Below are 20,845 nucleotides of genomic sequence, written 5' to 3' on the forward strand. Positions count from 1 at the left end.
CCTGTGGACTGCTCCTTTTTTTATTACTACCTGGTTGCTACTGAAACGCAAACGCACTCGGCCCTTTGCCACGCCACCGTTTGACGCATTGCGGATCTATTTGAGCCAATCGGCGGCCTTCATACATTGTTGGAGCATTGCGGGTCTGTTCTGTCCTATCGGAACACGCCTTTCGAAAGCACAACTGCAGCCTCTCTATTCACGCCCTTTTCACAGTATCCTTCCGCTTCAATAAAACTAAATGTAACAGAAAATAGTCCGGCGTCAGTGAGAAAAGGCGCGGTTTCCTGGGATGTCATCTGTCAAATTCGCAATAGCGTTCAGACACACAGATATATGTTCCTCAGTTTCCGCTTTAGTCCCAAATAGAGCTATACAAAAAAATTAGAGGATAATAAAATAAAAGTAACAGTTCTTGGCAGAAGTGTGTGGGGGAGAATTCCTAGACAATAAATTGATTTTGTAAAAATTCAAATATGAATGCGTTTTATTATTCGGCAAAGAAAAATACTGATGCTTGGATCACGCGCGTACGCGGGAGTATGAATAACCACATAAGTGCAAGGACATACAGGGAGGAGAATCCCGAAACAGGAAATCCAACTGAATTCTCAACAGTGCGGATGAATACAGTTAGCCTTTCGGCGGTTCTTAGTCCCGCCTGTCCTTTTTCCCCAACCAGCCCTCTTCAGTGGCTACCGTCCATTTCCTCTTTCCCTGTAACGCCTGCAGACCAACCGTCTAACTTACAGACATGGTGAGTATTGATAATGATTTGTAATTTGTTCGACTCGACATTGGCTTCGGTCTGCTCGCCTAGTGCACCGCGTTCCCTGTCGTTCATTGACGACGTTTGGGGGTTGCTAGGAACCGTTAAGTTTTTGAAGCTAGCTAGCTGCAGTAATTAATAACAGTGGCGGCAAAACGTAGACCGTCGTTGCAAGTGAGAAGCTTATCACCGTGGCTTGACATATTTAGGATGAATTATATAGCGAGGCTAGATCTCACCACAAGCTAATGTGTACAGGTGGTTTAACTTGCTGCTGGCAGAACCACTACTAAACTACACCCTCAGACTGCCCCCCCCCCTCCGGCATTTCAGATCTTCCTAGAAACATTATATTTCTGCCTATAGAGATGCAGTTTGCTGTTATAAAAGACAAAGGTGTTATCAGCATAGTAATTTACCAGAGTACTGAATGATACTCATACACGTTAACAGCTAACATCTGAATCTAAAGGATAATAAAGAGATTGTTATCTTTCAGAGTCAAGTTAGTTGGTGGGTTTTACATTATAGTTCACTAGAACATCTATCTATCATTTCTGGTTTGGTTGCGGATTGAAAAGCAAATGACTACCTTCCTGTGGACCTTCTTTAAAGTTTCATGGGTAGTTTACAGTTGTCAGTGATTCTATTGAATTCCTCTGATTTGGTTTCATCCGGCTGTCTAATGGGTGAAAATTAAAGAAAATTGTCCTGCATTGCCAACAATTCTGCTTGTCATGTATTAAAGGAACCATTTCGTTTGTCAGGGACTTGCAGGTCAGGACTGTGTGTTCCACTAAAGGGCCATAAAACTGGACATGTGCTTGAAGGGATGCCACTCCCTTCAATAAAAGCATTTCAAAGTTTGCTTTCTGATCAAAGGAAAAAAATAATCAAATTAAGCCAAGGAAGGACGGTTGGCTTCATACAGAAATCTACAAAATAAATTACTTTTTGCTTAATTCTTCCATTTGTTAGGGAATTTTAGTTCAACTATAAGAATATTTCATTGTAAAATTTTGCCATCATCTGGCGACATTTTTAGGCATTTTTGTGTTGGAAAAAATATCTGGATTTACTATATTACCATTTAGATCTTGTAGTTATCGAATTCTTAACTCTAATGTTAGCCTAAGTTTTAGGTGTTTAAATTTTCTGGTTTAAGAAATAGCATATAAATGTTTTGAATCATAACATTTTGACTAAAGTTGACACGGGAGCTAACATTTAGTCATTTATAATAGTATAAGAGTCTCATTTTCTTTCAATACATGTATTGATTGGCTCCAAAGTATATTGTACCTATATTGTAATGTACATATGTAAGTATATTGTACCTGCAACAATTTAATGTCAAATATCAAGGGGTTCGGCCCTTTTTTTGTTACTGTTTTGTAGTTTGTAAAAACCTGATCTTTGCTGGCGGCTAAAATACTTAAATGTAGAACTAGCCACAGGTCAGCTAGCTAACCACATCCAGATTTGAATGATCTGGAGGTCTGCACGCAGTCTAGGTCTGTCAAGATTGTTGTCCTTGGTCACTACATGAAGAGACTGTTATCTTTTATGATAGCATATCTAACCAAAAACTCAAATGGAGACACAAAACATTTGATGTGATATAGAAATTTGAAATGAAGTGGCCCTAAAAACCTTCTGGTTTGGCTGCTAATGTTTAGTCCAAAGAGAAATTCTTCTTTTATTTGTTTTAAACTTGCAATACAAATCAGAGTGTCTTTTATTTCCACCAAAGTATGCCCAATGCTCCCTAATGTCTGTCAGCAGGTTTAGACTCCTATAACCATGATGTAGAATAGAAAATTAGAACTGAATTTGGTCATTTAATAGTTGTAGTTTGGTCAGAAAAAATATTCCAACATAAAATGTTTTTTTTATTTCACAACTTTTCCAGACTCATTTTGTCTTCTAAACATTTGGATTTAAAGCATCTAACCTAATTATATATTTATCATTTAAATGTTTTGTTGTAGAGGCTTATTTTTTGAAAAAAAAATGAGTACAAATGGTTGGACGAATGGAAATCATGCCGACAATTTCTCACTAGTCCTTTTCACCTTTTAAAATATAGGGGTAGTCATTATGGAGTCAACAGGATTATAGCAAATAGTTTTTTAGATGTGTGTTGTTGTTTTTTTAAACTTTGAGTTCTGTCTTCAGGGGGGGAAGTTGTTCAAAAGCCCTTAGACTTTGTGGGCAAGCGGCCTGCCTTGGGGTCTATTTGGTGTAACCCATGACACCATATCACAGGCCAAACGGTTAACTAATCCCATCCCTCCACCCCCAGAGCTGCAACTGTAGTCTTGAGTTGACAGGTCACAGATAAACACGTACATGTGGACCTGCAGAAATTGGCGGGGCCCTCCCCTGTTGTGGGCTTTATTACTCTAACACTTAAGATCATCACATTTGGCTGCCCTTCTTTGGCAAGGCCTCCTGGTGTCCACACACACAGAGCGACAAGCATAAAGGGGATTTAGTCTACTGAACTACAGCAGGAGGTAGATACTCTATCAGTTCACACATATCTATTGTACACATGTTAGAGAGGTGAGAAGAGGGCTTAGTCTTTGCTGTCACGGTTACCGCCTCACTGTATTTGCTGTGTCACCCACTCGTGCTCAGATGCTGCGATGGGGAGGACTGTGTGTGGTCGTCTACTCTCACAGTACTGCTGGACAGGCAGTGGGTTAGCTGGACGTATTAACTGAGGGACATAAAAGGAGAACGTCAGGCGCCAGGATCAATTATTTGATGAACCTGTCAGGTCTGTCCAATCGGCTCACTCTTGCTGCTCCAGTGGGACTGTGGACATTACAGCCATCTTTCAGCCGTCGGCATTAGAAAGATTGAAAGACGAGCTAAATGATTATGCAGGCGCTTCATCACCACTCATAGATCTGTCAAAGTAGCTGCATAACCAGGAGGGTGAGAGCATCTGCCATTTACTCAAGTCCAAACTTTTTCTTTTTTCTGAAATCAAAACATGTTACCGTTGAGAGAAATGAGGAGCTGCTTGTTTTGTTTTTGTTGATTTCTCCTAGAATCTTTTGTCTTCCTAATAAATAGTGATTAATAAATGTCTAGCCATTCTTTTTTCTATCCACCAATCCCTCTAACCTCAAGCCATAATCCGAGCCCTCCCTGTCATCGTCCCTTCATTATGAGGCCCAAGAGGGTTGCTGTGTACCCAGCAGACGATGATCTGGTGAGCTTGTCCACAGTTCATGACCTCCTGGATGAACAGCAGCACCACTACAAGGAGCTCATCCAGCAGCAGGAGAGAAACTATCGGGCATTTCTGCAGATGTTGATGGACGTGTCGTCCAGCCGCACGGACAGCCTGGTCAGGGAGATGCAGGACCTCAGAAGCTGCCTACAGAGGACTAAAGCAGAGTTAGCAGAGGTTAAGAAACAGGGCGTCCAGAACAGCGAGCAGACCAAGTGTCTGGCTGAAGGCTTGATGATGGTCCGCCAGACCCTGGATGGGCTCCAAAGGAAAATGGAAGAGTTTGGCGAAGGAGGCAGAGGTGCAGATCTAATGCAGCGCAATGGAGGTGGAGGACTAAGATTGGATGGAGTAGGACTGGGTTGCAGAGGAGCAAAGAAACCAGAGCCAAAGGCTATGAAACTGGTGGCAGACCTCACAGATATCCACTTTGGAGAGTTAAAGGTTGTGCTTGAACCATCCAACAGATGGCTTAGTACTCTATTAGAAATGGGTGTATGTGTGTCCTTGAGTGTCTTACTGGGATTGTGCTGCATGGATCTGGGGTGATCTGAACTGTTCTCCGCCTGTTTGCAGTGTGATTCAATCCTTCCTTTGACACTATTGCTGCTGGAATGACACGGATAAAGTTCATGAATCAATAGATGAATTGAAGAAAAAAAGGAAACTTTACAGTCATGTTAAGTTGTCTCTTCATTTTCCTCTTTGTTTTTCATTTTAAGGCTGACCAACTAACAGAAGAACAGATTGCTGGTAAGATGATGCAGCAACACCACCATCTTTTGTAAGATGACAAAGCATTGTTGTTTCTTTGTCAACAACATTGCTGCTTCCCCCCCCCAGAATTCAAGGAAGCCTTCTCCCTATTTGATAAAGATGGGGATGGTACCATCACCACAAAGGAACTGGGGACAGTGATGAGGTCACTGGGACAAAACCCCACTGAGGCTGAGCTACAGGACATGATTAATGAGGTGGATGCTGATGGTATGGTGAAACCCCCTAGAGCTGGGGATATTTAAATATGAAAGATTTTTGTCTTTTAAAACTGTTTTTTTTTTTTTTTTAAAAGAAGAAAAATCAGGGATTTCCCTAACGGTATCTCTATTTTTTATTCATTGTAAGGTAACGGCACCATTGACTTCCCCGAGTTCCTGACCATGATGGCAAGAAAAATGAAGGACACTGACAGTGAGGAGGAGATCAGGGAGGCATTCAGAGTTTTTGATAAGGTTGGTATTATGGATTGTACATGGGCTGGGGTACAACAAAAAGGTTTAGTAAATGCATTTGCACTTTATGTGTCCCATAAACAAAGCAATCTCCTTAGAATTGGTGTTCACGAGTTTCTGCTAACAAAACTCAAGCTTACAATGTCTGCTTGGGTCAAATAATAGTTACAGCAGCTGCAATCTGGGTTTTCTGTTGTTATTGTTCCAGATTAAAGTGCATCTCCCAATAGGTCTAGTTTGTTAGCAGTTCCATTGATGTGTTCACGCCATCTGTGCAGCTCCATGGCTGTGAGCAGATGTCCTCCATCTCCACTGCTTTTCTGCTTTAAGTTTGTTGTTTGGAACCTTCTTTGTCAAACAAAATGCTGGAGTTAAAGTATCTGCAAATCAAATCTGACTCCAAAATAAGAGACGATCTCACCTGCAAGTGCCAACATGCTGTGGTTGTAATTAGATTTTACCTGCTTGTTTGGTACAGCGACATTTGAAATCAGGCAAAGTTGTTCATCAGTTATCTATAAAATCAATAAACCATTCTGTTTTTCATCTTTGACATGACTTAATATGTTTTGGAGGTCTTGGGTCTCCTCGATTCAAATGCTGAAATTAAGCAACATGTGACCCGATCCCTTGACACTTAATATGTAATTTGACACCTTAAGCTGTCGGAACATGTTTGCAGGAAAGTCATTTGCATAGACTTTATATTAAATCTACTTTGGATCCATAATGAACAATAATATTGTGCAGATCTCACTAAAACGTAGAAAATACACAGGCAGGCATGTACAGTTTTATGTTTGTGCTTAAGTTTCCTTTTTATCTGTTCAAGCATCAGAATTATCCAATGTTTCTGTTTGGAACATCCTTTCTAACAAACATAAATGGTAAATTTGACACACAATCCTGTATGAGGAAATCTGTAGGGAAAAAATGTCTGTGTGCTGAAACAGTTAAGCTATGTTCACATCAACCTCTGCAGCCCACATTCCAGTGACCATTTTCAATAAAATAAGTCTATGTAAACGCACGTATTTGCATTTGGGCTTCAAAGTTAAAGCAGTTGAATTTGGACTAGATTTGACAGTGACGTATGAACGGCGTCCGCTTTAATTCACAGTAATGGTAACAGTTTGGAAATCGATCATAGAGGAGAAGATAGTAATGGCAAAATTATGAGACTAAATCTTTCATATATCAGAATACGGCTGTGAAAGACAAAAAACGGAAGCAGGATTTGCACCGCTTTGACATTTGGCACCAAGCCTCTTCCGACTGACGGATGTGCACTAATAAGCAGTAGAACACGAAGAAGCCCCTCTGTGCTCGTCTAGTGGAAACACCATATGCTAAAAAAGCCTGTTCAAGAACTCCTTCTAGTGCCTTATTGAACGCGTGTCACATGCCCGGTGTGAACTTCCAGTTCATTTTCAATCCTGTATGTGTTGGTCAGGATGGCAATGGGTACATCAGTGCGGCAGAGCTGCGTCACGTGATGACAAACTTAGGAGAGAAGCTGACTGATGAGGAGGTGGATGAGATGATCAGAGAAGCGGACATAGATGGAGATGGACAAGTCAATTATGAAGGTATGAGATCTTAAAGTTCCAATGTTTACTAAAGCTGCTCTGAAGGAATTCATGCTACAAGACTATGGTGACATTTTGTGCCTGAAAAGAGTTTAATTGTTTTGTTTTTCCTCCACAGAGTTTGTTCAGATGATGACTGCCAAATGAACTGGGCTCACAGTAACGACAAAGAATCAGTCAATTGTTTCACTTACCTCTTATCGCAAAAATCTACATTTAATCATACTGTTATGTATAGACAATTTAAACTGAATGTTGGAAAACTGAAAATCTGTCCATATTAACAAGTTCAAAAAAGGTAAAAGATACAAAGAAAAATCAAATTCTGCATGTTCTGGCTTGTATTCCCCCCCGCCGCCAGCGCTGAGTTGCCCGATCAGATCTCAACTTGTTAAACAAGAAGCTTCTGTGCAGCCGGCTGGTTTCGGCCACCGCCGCTCTGCTTCCTGGTTCCATCTGCCTGATGTCATGACGATTATTTGGGCTGGCCAATTGCCTTTTGTTCTACTTCCCGTTTTGTTTTTCTGTTCTTCATGCATGCAGCGTTACATGGGTTACCTTTGTGAACCCAGAGACAGAAGGCTGTAGTTGGGCCTGAGGTTGACCTTTGACCCACGGAGAAGGGAAAAGGTGAGGAGGAGAGGGGAGTGAGTGAACCAGCAGGACATTTGCAGGTTGCTCACCCGAATAAAGTTATTGATGACAGATATTTTTAAGAAAAATATGAAAATTGAATAAACAAGTCATTTTAGATTTTGTGTTTATGGCATGTCAGTTTACTCAATTTATCCTTTGTGTGTTGACCTTTTTTGAGGGGGAGGCTAGGGTGGAGACTTGGGACCCCTCCTGGGCTGCTGTCACCCAGCTGTTGAAGGGAGGGACATGGTTGGGGTTTTAAAGATGATCATATACTGGACAGTTTGTGAGGCAATGCCAGGCTCTAAAAACCAACTCTTTGACCACTTCAAAGTATTTCTTTAGGACGTTTGTGAAAGACTGACCGCTACTGAACGGGTTCTTTCTGCGTTGCCTCAAAGGCTGTGCCTGTATGACTCTGGGGGGGGGGGGGGTGGTTCAATATAGTGGGGGACAGGGTCGTTGCTTTGCAGCATTTCTTTGTGTTTGTGTGAGTCGGCGTGTGTGCAGCGAGGCCTGGCCCGGTCCAGCTGTTCAGTTGATCTGCATTCCAAGTTGTACATGCTAGTCTTTACATTTTGTTTTTCCAATAAAACTATCATTAACTAAAAACACTGTCTTGCATGTTTGTAGAGAAACTGTCTGATTTTCTTTCAGTGGGGAATGTCTCTGTGGGGGGGAAGGGCCACCTAAACATGACTCATCAGATATCCTTAATGCAGAAATCTTCAGGAGACGAGCAATTCAGCCACACGAGAACAAAATTACAATGTTACTTATGTGGGAGTTTTTTTTTTGATGACGAAATGTAAAATAAACGTGAATCTTTCTAACGGCTAATTTAACTACGGTATCCAAGGTGCCACAAGGACTTCTCCAGAATGGCTTGAGTGTCTGCAGATGAGTTGTTGCTAGGCAACAGACATGCAGAATGGTCTGCTGAGAAGGATGCTGAAGCTTGCTGTGGGAGTTTGAGAACATGAGGATGTGGGGGGGGGGGGCAACAAAGATGCTAAAACTAAAAATTGATGAATACATGAATCTCTGCTGAACTTGATCTCTAATTGATTTCACCTGTGATAGGTTCCTTCTAATAAACTGTGTGCATTAAGATTTGTGGCACTGATGATTAGGGTTAAGCTGGATAAAGTGGCGGGGGGGGGGGGGGGGGGGTGTCAAATATAGTTTTTAACCCTTGTGCTATCTGAGATGACCCCACCCTTACATTGACGTGTTCTCCCTACCATGACAAAGGTGGAAAGATTTCATGTTATCCATGGACACCAGTGAAGATCACAAATCATTGAAGAGAAAAGGTTCAGAGCACTGTCTAGTGGGTCTAGGTGACCCAACGATGAAGTGCCTAGGATAGAACAAGGGTCACAGAATTAAAACATAGTTGGAGTTGCTTTGAATTGCCATGACCTTTTTGAGAGATTAACCGTTAGTGACACCTAAGAGTCCTGCAGAGACAACAATGTGAAGAGGGGGGGGGGGCTGACACCCCAGGACAAAAGCTGTCAGTGTCATTGTCTGGGGGGGAAAAAACGGAACGCAGCGGCCTGCTGACAGTGACACACCTGAGAAGGTAACACACACCTGTGACCTCCAGGTCACAGCCTGTGGAATATCACACACATACACAGGACCCCATTTTCACATCATCAAACCAGAAGCCTTTTTCATTTTTTCTTCCGATGATTTAGATGCTTCAGTCATTTATGGCCCCAAAAAACAGAAAAGCCTTCAACAACTGATCAGCAAACTGAAGAAGTTTATTACTACGATTTGATCAGGAAAATAGATTTAATCTCTAAAATAATACAGAGGGAAACAATTCAATATAGAACAGCAATTCTTTGTGTGTTTAATCAAAGCAATTAAAAAAATGACTGTAACAAGAAACAGAAACGACAGTGATGCTTTCACACAGAAAATCGGAATTATCACCAAAAAATGTGACAGAAGTCAAACATTTTCTTAAACTCGAATCCTAACTTTGAAGCCTGTCTCTATTTTTGGCACTTAATAAATCCAGCTGCTGTGGTTTAACTGTTGCAGCTGGAAAGTTACACAATAAGGGACAGCGGGTTTATGAGGAAATAATCTGTCAAGTGTCTTTATTTACAGAGATCTACAGAACTCAGGGATAGAAGACAGAAGGGGACCCTGAAAGTTGGAGATTTACTAGCTTTCATGTCATTTCTGATATTTGTGTTTTGGGATTTTCTTGGTTTTGGTATTTTTCCTCTGATTGTTTCAGCGTTTTGTTCGTCATCTGTGTCGATACTTCAGTAGTTTTTTTTTGTTGGATGTCCTGTACAGCAGTAAAGTGACAAAAACGTCCTCCATGTCAGCAGCAGTGAATCTGTACGTTCGGTTTAAAAATATCCGGCTCAGAGTGAAGATAACTGTCGTTCAGCTACAAGTCTGCTTCGCTGTGTTTGGACCAAAGTAACGTGTAAACAAAACCGTCCGGCTTCTGAGTGGAACAGCAGAAGTGCAACCAAATATTATTTTGTAATGTACGCACAGGGCATGTTTTGGCACACACGGAGGTGGGCATGCACGGATACACACAGGTGCACACAGATGTACTGGCACAGACACTAAGTCACTCACACAGTAATGGGTAGCAGCCTTAGCAAAACATTGTGGGCGGGGTAACAGGATGTTGCACTTTTTGTGTCCTCGACATCTCTCTGCATCTCTTTCTTATAGCGCTCTAGGGATGATGGTGAAGGGCAGGATGGGGCTGCTGGCCTCCAGCTCTAAGGCGGTGAGGAAGCACTCTGTGGCGGCGGCGGCGTTTCCCTGAGCCTGTAGGACCTCCCCCAGACTGTTCCAGACATCATGAGCCGTGCTGACCAGAGGAGAGCAGAGTTACATTTAGAGGAGGTAAGAAGAAGAAGTCAGGACAGAAACAAGAGAAGGCAAGACAACAAAAAAGGAACAATCATGAAGATGTGAGAAGATGGAACAATGTCAGAGGAGCATCACAAAGATGAGGAGAGAAATTGAGTGAGGACAGAAAAAGGGAACAGGATGAAAAGCAATAGGTCTGGAGCAGGGGGTCACATGCTTTATCCCTCCATTGTGGTTCGCTGTCTTTGAAGAAAATGCTAACAATCTAAAGACATAATGGGTTTTTAGTTTTGGGTAATTTATTTTATCATTATTTATCTTTAGAATTTTAAAATGTTAGATAACTAAGCAAAATGTTGGTAAAACTACCACAATATGCTGTTGGAGGGATTTCATATTCTTACCTTTTGCTGCACAACAGTGTCTAGATGCTGTTCAGAGGCAAAGTTCTTAAAGTCTATAAGTGCATTTACATGGATAGATTTAAAACAAAAGTCATATGGATAGAAGATGACTTGTTTAAATTGGTTTATTCTAAGGAAATCTGCTGCAGCAGAAGAACCTTATTTTGAAAGAAACTTTGATGTGCTGCTGTCAATAAGTTGCATTTGTTAAATCTCAAAAGCATGACTTTTATAATTCAACTGTAAATATTCATGCAGCGTTCGAAATGCGCGGTTATCCTGTTGTCTGAGACAACCAGATTTCACGGAGGACAACCAAAAATGAACCTGATGGTTGTCTGAGTGACAACCTGGTTGGTCTTTTATTCAACATTTTGGTATTTTTCGACTATTTTTCAAAGTTTTTGGGACACCGACGTCCGACTGTAAGATAAAACCGAGTGTACACGAACAATGTCTCGTGACTTCCAAACGAACCGAGTACAGTGTACAGTGTTGGTTAATGTAATCAATTTTCTGATATATTATAGGGTAAGATAAAGTATTTTCATTTGACCGTAACAGTATTTGATTTACATGGCAATACTTTGTGTCACCAGATGCTTCAATGTTTAGTAAAATGTTTCTTTTTAATATTTAAAAGGTTTTTCAAATGTCCATCATAAGAGGCAGTTGATATTAGATGTATAGAAGAAATAAAGATGTAAGTGCTGACATCTGAGTAGGTTTCGTTGCTGTTGAATATTGGTATCGAAGGACAACCAAATATTACTTGCCATTTTTTTTTTCTTATTTCTAACGCTGTCATTCATTCATTTTCTACCGTTTTTCCCTTTCGGGGTCACGGGGCTGCTGGAGCCTATCCTGGCCACTTGTGGGCAAAGGCAGGGGGCACGCTAGACAGGTCGCAAGTCTGTCGCAGGGTAACAGTTAATATTTAAAAGCTACATTTTAAAAATAAGCGCCTTAATGGCCACAAAACCTAAATAAAGTGTATTTTGGTGAAGTGGGACTTTGTGGCTCAGGTTGGATTTTGGTCCAAATGGTTCGTTTACCCATAAAGGTTGCATACCCCTGGTCCAGAAAAACGTAAAAATGGAGGGGTAATAATATTTAAAAAGCGCAAAAAAACAAAAGGAATGGAAAGTCAGAAAGAGAAAAAAACCAAAAACAATTTGAAGCCAACCTGTTGACCTGCACAGCATCTCTGAGGACTTTCTCAGACAGACTGTAGCGCTGCAGCTGGTGCAGAATCAGACCCTGAGAGAGACAAACAAACAATTCCAGCAAAGATGGGAGAAAGATTATTTCAACATGAATGATGACAATAGATCTACATTTTACTGCAGAATGTGGAGTGGTGTGAAACATCTTCTCTAAGCATTGTGACGATGAATCTGTCTCTATTCCAATGATCCAACCAGATCGATCTGTCTGAGACAAGTTGTTAAAAAAATCCACCTATACCATCATAAAATCATTTCCAAATAAAAAAAATTGGTTATATTGGTTTCGGAAGACATGGATTGAGGTACGGCAGGTTTATTTTACCATAACGTAGCAACGAACAAGCGGACAACATGCTGTGATGACAGTGATGAAGCCATCACTACAGTCCAATGTGTGGAAACAGATACTGTGACCATACGTGATATACTGTTCTGTTTGTATTATTTTGATGTGGAAAAACAGTAGCTGAACTCTAGGAAACGAAAATGTGAATGGATTTTCCAATAATTCTTGGTTTTGTGTCCACATCTTTCACATATTTAGACTTGATTATCTTGCCAGAAGTACAAGGAATGTGGAAAACCTCCCCTGGATTCTTCAGTACCAGGTATTTATCTGAGTCACACTGGTTATGGATGTTATGGATCAATTTTGGGTCAGTGAACCAAAGGAACCAAAATCGACTATGAATCGTTTAAACAACCACAAATTGTGATATGAAAGGTAAAATTAATCATTACACCATGAAATCTCTCTGCGATGGCAGATGATACAACCAACAACAAATCATGTGTGAATAACTTCAGTATCACATTTTTGGAGGAACTGAAAGGGACTGAAGCACATGCGGTTGAGCAGGTCGTCCAATGATAGACGGCGGTTCGATCCCCGCTCCCCCAGCCCACTGTCCTTAGGGAAGACACTTCCCCCTCCCTGCCTGGTGTGTGAATGAGTATGAATGTCTGAATGGTCAGAGGGACCGTTGGCACGAACTGGCAGCCACGCCTCTGCCATCACCATGTATGAATGAGGAGTGAATGAATAATGGACACACACTGAAAGCACTTTGAGCGTTTGGAAAAGCGTAGATAAAACTAATCCAGTATTATTATTATTTACAAACCGAAACAAGCTGCTCTCTAAGCCTGCGTCTGCATTTAAAACGAGTTCATTCATAGAAAAAAGCCAGTGTTCAGACGGGCCAACGCAGCCCAGACCAGACTAAGTCTTCCTCGTCTCACATTCCATGGCTTATATTTCTTGTTCTTCAAAAACACAGACAGACATGTTCACTTCACTCTAATGTAAGGAGCGGAGTCTTGCGGCGCATGATGCAAAAACAACCTCAGTGCGCCTCCTCTCTGGAAACAGAATTTGGATGAACTTACAGCTCAAATTTGCCCATCCCCATGGCAACCGTTTGCCCTCACAACTCACAGCTGGTGAAGCTTTGGGGAATAAAAGATCTGCTCACGCATACATCACCTACACAAAAATACATGAACCGTTTTTCCTTTGTCGCTGCACTCCAGGTCCACGCCGCCCCACGTATCAAATAGTCCGCTTTTTGTAAAAAAGTGATTTGTACCAAAAAAACAACATTGATTCAATATTTATTATTTTTGGCATGAAGCAAGTCTGCCCCCACTTCCCGTCACCCACCTGTTTATACTCCCCCACTAGCTTACAGCTCTTCACAGCCCCAACCTAACATTAACAGTGCAACAAAAAAGGCGAGGAACAGTTTGATCCCGATCCCAGCTCAGATGAGGAAAACCCAGACGTACACGGATCCATTCATCTACTAGTAGATTCATCAGAATGGAGTGGAGCAGGGAGGTTGTAGTCTCTACGTCACAAAGAAGCTCCTTCTCAAACAGTATTTTTTTTGTCTGCTCCCGATTTACGACAATTTGAATAAAGAAATGCGCAACATTAAGTTCAGTTTTCTTTCATTAGAAAATGCCACAAGAACAAGTTAAAATAAAATAAAAAACAAGACCATTTTTAACGTAGTGAGCCTTTCAAAGCACCTCACCAGGACAGAGCACATTCACATGTGTGCACGCTGTGCGTCTTACCAGCCTCTGCATGGTTTTCACATGCGTGGGGTTGATGGACAGGGCCTCTTCATACCAGCGCTTGGCCTCCTCTATATTGCCCTTCAGCTCGGCTATCTGCCCCCTCATGTACAAGACATTATGGGATGTTGGGAAAAGGTTGGCAGCTTCCTGAGTGCACGCAGCGGCCTCAGCTGGTTTCGACATCCCGATGTACACCTCAGCTGTTTGAGAACACACAGAGGGAGACAGGACCACCAAAGCTCTGCGTTACACCCATGTTTAGTTCAGAAAAATGAGGGTAGAATTTCTACATGTCTATAAAATTAGGTGTATTATAAAAAGTGAAGGCCAATTCATTAATACTGCTTTTCTTATGTTGAGGATGTTGCTTCCTCATAAACTTAAATGTTTTAATCACAAGTGACTATCATCATTTTAATATTTAAATAAAAAAGAATAAACCTTTTTCAAATAAAATGTAAAAAAACAAACTTTTTTTGCCACAGAAACAGTGATGCAGGCGATAATCAAAGGAGGAAATGAGCTGACTGTTCTCCATCTTTCCTGTAATTAGATGATTACATTAACTGTGCTCCCTAGATGGAAATGACCACCTACAGCAGGAAGCAGCTCCACAGATAAAGGGGAACAAAACAACCTTGTGTTTGAGTGCTTGCTGTGTTACTCTGCTGTCTGTTTACCTTTTGCTCTGCAAATCTCTGATGCTGATGCACAAATACAATTGTTCAGAGGAGGAAAACCAAACAGAAGACAAAATAGAATCAAACTTATCAAGGAAATGTTTGCAGAAGCTGAGATCAGCAAACTCCCTCCTTCATTTTAAAGTTGGGGTATAGGAAGATTTGAATTTTTCAGCCATTAGGTAAGTATTGGTGCTCACATTCATGAAATGTCAGATTTAAAGTCTCCAATGTACTAAAAAATAGCTTGGATGATCTTCAGTAATCACATTAATGGAATAAATTGTGTGCTGGAGCTGAGATGGTTGCCCAACAGCATCACTCCGTACCAAACACAACAAGATATTTAAGTTATTGACCCTTTTTAAGATGCCTATGCATATAAAGAAGTGTGCTGGGGGGGCATGGTGGCCTCTACCTGCCCCCACGCATCTACAAAAGTCTACTGCAGATCATGGTCTATGACCCAGCACAGTTTTTGTGCACTTATGGAGGTTTCTCAGATCCCTGTGTCTTCCAGAATTCCTAATCTTTTTACATCCTGTGTGTGTGAAGAGTGCAGATCCTGCTATAATCTACTTCTCTGGTTAGAGAAACTATCATTCTGGTTTCCATGACATTACAAAACCAGTTTACCCAAGAAAACAGATAATAATCTGGCCACATTCTGAATATGTTGATGGACATCAGGCATTTGAAGTCAAGGGTCACCAAGCTTTCAAATACAGTGTTCCTTTGCTATATTGCTGTTCACCTTCTGCCGTCTTGCTGTGTCACTGATTCCTTTTCAGTGCAATTTTACTTTTTTTTTTTTTTTAACTGGAAGAAAATTGCCCCAAATATCAGATATTTAAGCCACAGAGTGCCTGATAAGTTTGATGTTCTGTGTTCTGGTTGGCTGTAGACCTTATCAATCAATCTCCTCTGTGTCGTGTATCCAGTACATTCTGTCCAGCCGTTCAGTTTGCCAAATCAACATAGATCTCCAATCGCAGATCTTTGTTTTCATTCTATAATACTCCTTACTACACACTTTATACACTTTTTTTAAGAGTAAAACTCCTAAAAGGATTTTTCTATGAAGGTTTGAACTTTGAGAGTTTAAGCAAAAAAGAAAAGTGTGAAATTGTTCAAGTTCAAAGAAAGTTTTTACATTTAAAAAAAGTGTATAAAGTAAGGAGTTTTCAGCCTTATAAAATATGGAATCCTACTTCGCGAATTTCAACTATTGTGGGCAATTTTAGAACGTAACTCCAGCAAAAAATGAGAGAACAGTGTATTAGAAGAGGTCTGAAGCAGTAAAAGACCACATCCTTGTTTTAGTGCAAATTTGATCGAAAGTATAAAATATAATTATCAAGTTTATAAGAAAAACAAATTACAATTTAAAAAAAATCAAAGCCACGAGCAATGTTGCAGGTGCAACCCTTCCCGCGCCCTTTTGACCCGCCCTCCCTGGCAGAATGGTTGCTCCCCGCCCCTCACTCTTCCCCTTCGACGCTGCTCTGGTCAGAGCTGTATGTGAAAAATTTATTTAAAAAAAAAAAAAAAAAAAACATTTTTTCAAAATGGCAGATTTTCTGTGTCATAAAACCTAAAAACTCTGTTGTAGATAGTAAACAGCTTTTTTTTGGGCAGTTTAACTCAAACCATTTCTTACATAATGTGACTGTGCATACCTGCATGAAGCCAGATCTGAGCCAGTGTCATCCAGGGATGAATAGGTCCATGTTTGGGGGCGCTGCTCTGCAAGGAAGACGCCACCTCTGACAGCGCCTGCTCCACCCGACTGGCTGCTATGGATGTAGCATGCACCGAACCTGGAGGCAGACAACCTCGTCGTCAAGGGCAAACTAAACCAACAAAACAGACTGTCGTCAAACAAGAGATGGAGCAGCCATCTTTTTGTAATGCCGAAGCTTCATTCAACCAAGCACAAGAGCAGGGACTCCTCAGAAAGAGACGAGCAAACAAAATCAGGTGTTTTTTCGCTTAAGCCTCATGCTGCATGCTCCATTCAACACAGCACAAGAGCTCTTGATAAACAGCAACACTCAGTTTGTTGGAAGCAAGGAAGACTAGAATAAACTGGAACAGAACCTTTTCTGCCTATTTATCTGATAGAAATATTCAGATATTTTCAGTTTTTTTTAAGAAAGAATGAATGCAGTTTTGTTCTATTTTTTTAATAATACAGATGTTGTATTTTATTAAATATTCTGCTTGCAATCAAAGTTTATTTTGTAGCTTTCACCTGCAACATGAGCAAAATCAGTGCAATAACACCTGGAAAGGATTTCTCTTGTTGCTGCGGATGGGAAGAAATTTGTTTCACTGTTTGTTTTTCACAGCAAAGTCTGGAAAGCAGAGAATCATTGTTTGTTATGGAAGGTGTCAGGAATTCCTAACTTTTTTCATTTTTAGTTAGTCATCCATCCTTCTTTTCCTGTTCAATTTCCTTGTCGGTAGATGTTGAAGATAGGGAGCCACAGATCGTTGTCAGGTGTTTTGGTAAAAGTTTGATTAAATGCTGCATAAAAGATGGATTTTTGACTTATTTAAACACCAATAGATGTTCGTCCAAACTTCAATATGTCAAAATCTGCTTTTAAGTTAAGACTGAATGTATTCCCAGTCTAATTTTATTAAAACTTATATTAGTAATTTTGTAAATTTATATATTTAACACCTGAATTAACTTTTTTATGATAACAATGCAAAAACGTGACAGCAAAAGAATCTTGGAGAAAACTTGCCTGGTGTCTATATTTTTCTATTGTATAAACCGAGAGTCAGTGACGTTTTTGACATGAAGTCCTAATTTGAATTTTTCTCCTCAATAACTGTGCCATAGCCAACTATAATGCCAACTTTAATACAAAGAAATACAAAAACAGTTCCAATATACCTGAAATTTTATTTAAATTTCATTTAATTAAAGGGCTTTCTTAGCAATGTTAGACAAGAAAAACAGACCAAGGTTGAAATAGCATTGCAACTATGTTTGAAACAAAAAGTACTGCTTTTGTGGTATGTCATGTCACAAAAGCAGTACTTCCTGTGTACTTCTACAGCCTGCCTCATGGAGAAGGACAGGTATAGGCTTAGTTCTTGGTTTTGGCTTTACATTTTTCTAAATAACAGAAATACATGGAACTAATGCTGAACTTCCACTGGACCATAATGAAATCACTAATGCAATACACTCAATGCAAAAATGGTAAGGCACCAGGCCCGGATAGGAACCCTATAGAGTTCTTTAAAAAGTTCTCAAACAAATTAACCCCAATGCTTCTTGATTTGTTTAATGATTCTTTATCCCGTGGCTCCCTCCCCCAGACATTAACTAAAGCATCAATAACCCTCCTGCTCAAGTATAGTTTAGTTTAGTATAGTTGCACTTGACATGGAGAAAGCATTTGATAGGGTGAAGCGGAGATTTCTGTTTTCGTGTTTAAAGAAATTTGGTTATCATTAACTTCATCTCCTGGATCGAGCTTTTGTATAAATCACCTAAAGCCTCTGTAATTGGTAATGGTAAGTGGTCACAATTCTTTCAGTTGTCATGGGGTACTAGCCAGGGCTGTCCGCTCAGCTCGCTTTAGCTATTATGGTGTAGGGAACATAGAGTATCTTTGTATGCAGATGATCTATTGTTATATCTCTCAGACCCCAGTCTAAACACCCCCTCATAATTCATGCTTTGAAGAAATTTGGCAATTTCTCTGGGTAAAAATCAAACTTTTGTGTTATTTATAGGGGATGGAAGGAAACCTAGGATATGGCTTGAATTGCTACAGACGTCTAAAAATCAAGGTAGTTTAGCCTTTCACAACTTTTGCTACTATTACTGGGATTCAAATGTTAAGAATATCATACCATGGCTTCACACGCCTGATATTGGACTGGTGCCTTCTTGAAGCTGCATCTTGCATCTCAACTTCTACAACACTAGTTGCACGTAGAAGAATTTTATTACACTGTAAGTCAAATATTACAATTTATGGAGCTAGAAAAGATTAAATACACTCGGGGGGGGGGGGGGGGGGGGGCAGAGGCAAATTTCTATCTGTGTTGGGCCCAAGTAGCAGCTTGTTCTCTGTTTTCACATTTTTAGTCATCGTGTCATCGTCACACTCAGCCTAAGTGATGCATGCCTGCTTCCATCACTTGATGTAATAACTTGTTTGATTTTTTCGGACGCCTCTCATGTTCTTGGTGGGTTGGGAGTGGGTTCTGTTACGTTTTGTCTTGTTTAAAGAAAAGGAGAATTGTTTGAATAATTCTGACATTTGCCTTTGTTTTTTTTTACATGTTTTGTATTTCTGGTGCTCAATAAAAAAAGATTAAACTCAAAAGTTGTTTTGATGAACCTGCATTCATCTATATTTCAATAAGTTGCTGTGTCTCATCGTTGTGGTGTAATGTCATTGTTTTGAGAGAATTCTGTTAAGGAACTTCAAGGTAGCTTTTAGGATGGCGTCACAGCAGTGTGTGCCACGTAATGAGACACAGAAAAGTATGTAAAACGCGTTTCGGGCAGTGTTAAAATAAATGTAGCAAGTGAAGAATTAGATAAGATAAGAGATAAGATATGCCCTCATTGTCACTATCCACGTAGACAATGAAATTCAAGCAGTCACCATCACAGTGCAAAAACAAAGTATAATATAAAAATGTTAATATGTACAATATGTACCAAGGAGTGTACCAAGGAAGTGTGCAAATATACAAAATATTAAATGTGCAAATATAAAAATGTCTGTAATTATGTGCAGAGTACTTATAAATACTTAAATAAGCAGATATACATAAGCATATATACATATACATGAAAATATACATTGGCAAGTGTTTTATCTGTGCATTTGGTAGTTGAGCATAGTTATTGCCTTGGGAAAGAAGCTATTTTTGAGTCTGCTTGTTTTAGTTCTGATGCCTCTGTAGCGCCTCCCAGAGGGCATCAAGTCAAACCACTCTGAGCCAGGGTGTGAGCTGTCCTTGATGATGTTATGGGCTCGGGTGAGGCAGCGTGTGGAATAGATGTCAGTCAGGGTGGGGAGAGGGAATCTCAGAGCAAACCGAAGCTCAATCCAATCGGAAATGAACCGAGACCACCTCGAAAGATTGGTCCCAGAACAGTTCCTGGTCCCAGTCCCAGGGTTCGTATCCACTGAAAACTTGTTCTGGGTTATCGGGGGAAACAAACTCTGGTTCACTTTGAGTGAGCCAAATGTGTCCAGTCTGAATAAACCATTAGGCTAGCTTCAACTAGTCTTTCCCATACCTTCATTGTATGGCTCATCAACTTTATTCCTCTGTGGTTGACACAACTCTGCACATTTCCCTTGTTCTTAAAAATTGGAACCATCACACTTCTTCATTCCTAAGGCATCGTCTCACCACCTGAGATCCTGCTGAAGAGCCCAGTCAAAAACTCAACTGCCATCTCTCCTAGACATACCACCACAGGTATTTCATCAGGACTAAGTGCCTTTCCACTCTTCATCCTCTTCTATGCCCCCTTCACTAAAAAGTATGCGGCTCTTAAGGGGCTTCTGCTACAGAGATATGGCCTGTCTGCTTCAGTGTTCAGTTCTGGAAACGCAGCAGTCGGGTGCTGGCGAATGGGTGCTGGCGAATGTGGAGAACAGTTTTTTGCTGTGCTATCAGGACTTTTTGATACCAAATGGACAAACTGTTTTTCATTATTGGTGCAGATTTTTTGTGTGCGCATGGGTTGTCAGTGGATTTGTATTCCCGTCTTTGACCCCCCTCCCCCCTGGTTTTTCCTCCACTGTGGCTAAGCACGGAGTGGAGCATTTCCGCTCGCCAGTTTCTGCTTCAGCATGGTGCCTCAATGCAGCAAAACGGACAATCTAAAGAGTAGTTTAAGACCATTGAGAGTCTGGTTACCGTGAGACGCTCCAACAGGTCCTGGGCGTTGCCCCTCCACATGGTGCCAAAGGCAGATGGTTCCTGGCTCCCATGAGGGGATTTTCACCATTTGAACATCACTACAACACCTGACTGTTATCCCCATTCCTCACATTCAGGATTTCTAGGTTTGTTTTTTTGGGGAATGTCAGTTTTTCTAAAGTAGACCTGG

The 20,845-nt window shown here is 40.7% G+C and overlaps 2 protein-coding genes across 6 annotated transcripts in view; one reads left to right on the forward strand and one right to left on the reverse strand.

Moving 5' to 3' along the window:
• The first annotated feature begins 614 nt into the window (after window positions 1-614).
• Window positions 615-8,085, forward strand: calm1a (calmodulin 1a). Its single transcript, XM_023952043.2, has 6 exons — window positions 615-757; window positions 4,739-4,769; window positions 4,860-5,003; window positions 5,142-5,248; window positions 6,702-6,837; window positions 6,956-8,085. The coding sequence occupies exons 1-6, from the start codon at window positions 755-757 to the stop codon at window positions 6,982-6,984; spliced, it is 450 nt and encodes a 149-aa protein (XP_023807811.1). The 5' UTR covers window positions 615-754; the 3' UTR covers window positions 6,985-8,085.
• A 1,145-nt stretch (window positions 8,086-9,230) lies between these two features.
• Window positions 9,231-20,845, reverse strand: part of ttc7b (tetratricopeptide repeat domain 7B) — a 35,344-nt gene continuing 23,729 nt past the window's right edge. For all 5 annotated transcript variants that reach the window (XM_011490640.4, XM_020713376.3, XM_004082665.5 and 2 more), the window contains 4 exons: window positions 16,416-16,556; window positions 14,054-14,256; window positions 11,929-12,002; window positions 9,231-10,336 (listed from right to left, as the gene is read on the reverse strand). In XM_011490640.4, coding sequence (XP_011488942.2) covers window positions 10,189-10,336; window positions 11,929-12,002; window positions 14,054-14,256; window positions 16,416-16,556 — 566 coding nt within the window. In that variant the 3' untranslated portion in view covers window positions 9,231-10,188. The remainder of the gene's footprint in view (window positions 10,337-11,928; window positions 12,003-14,053; window positions 14,257-16,415; window positions 16,557-20,845) is intronic.

Source organism: Oryzias latipes, chromosome 22 (genome assembly GCF_053564925.1).
Source record: "Oryzias latipes strain Hd-rR chromosome 22, Olatipes_Hd-rR_3.1".
NCBI lineage: Eukaryota > Metazoa > Chordata > Actinopteri > Beloniformes > Adrianichthyidae > Oryzias > Oryzias latipes.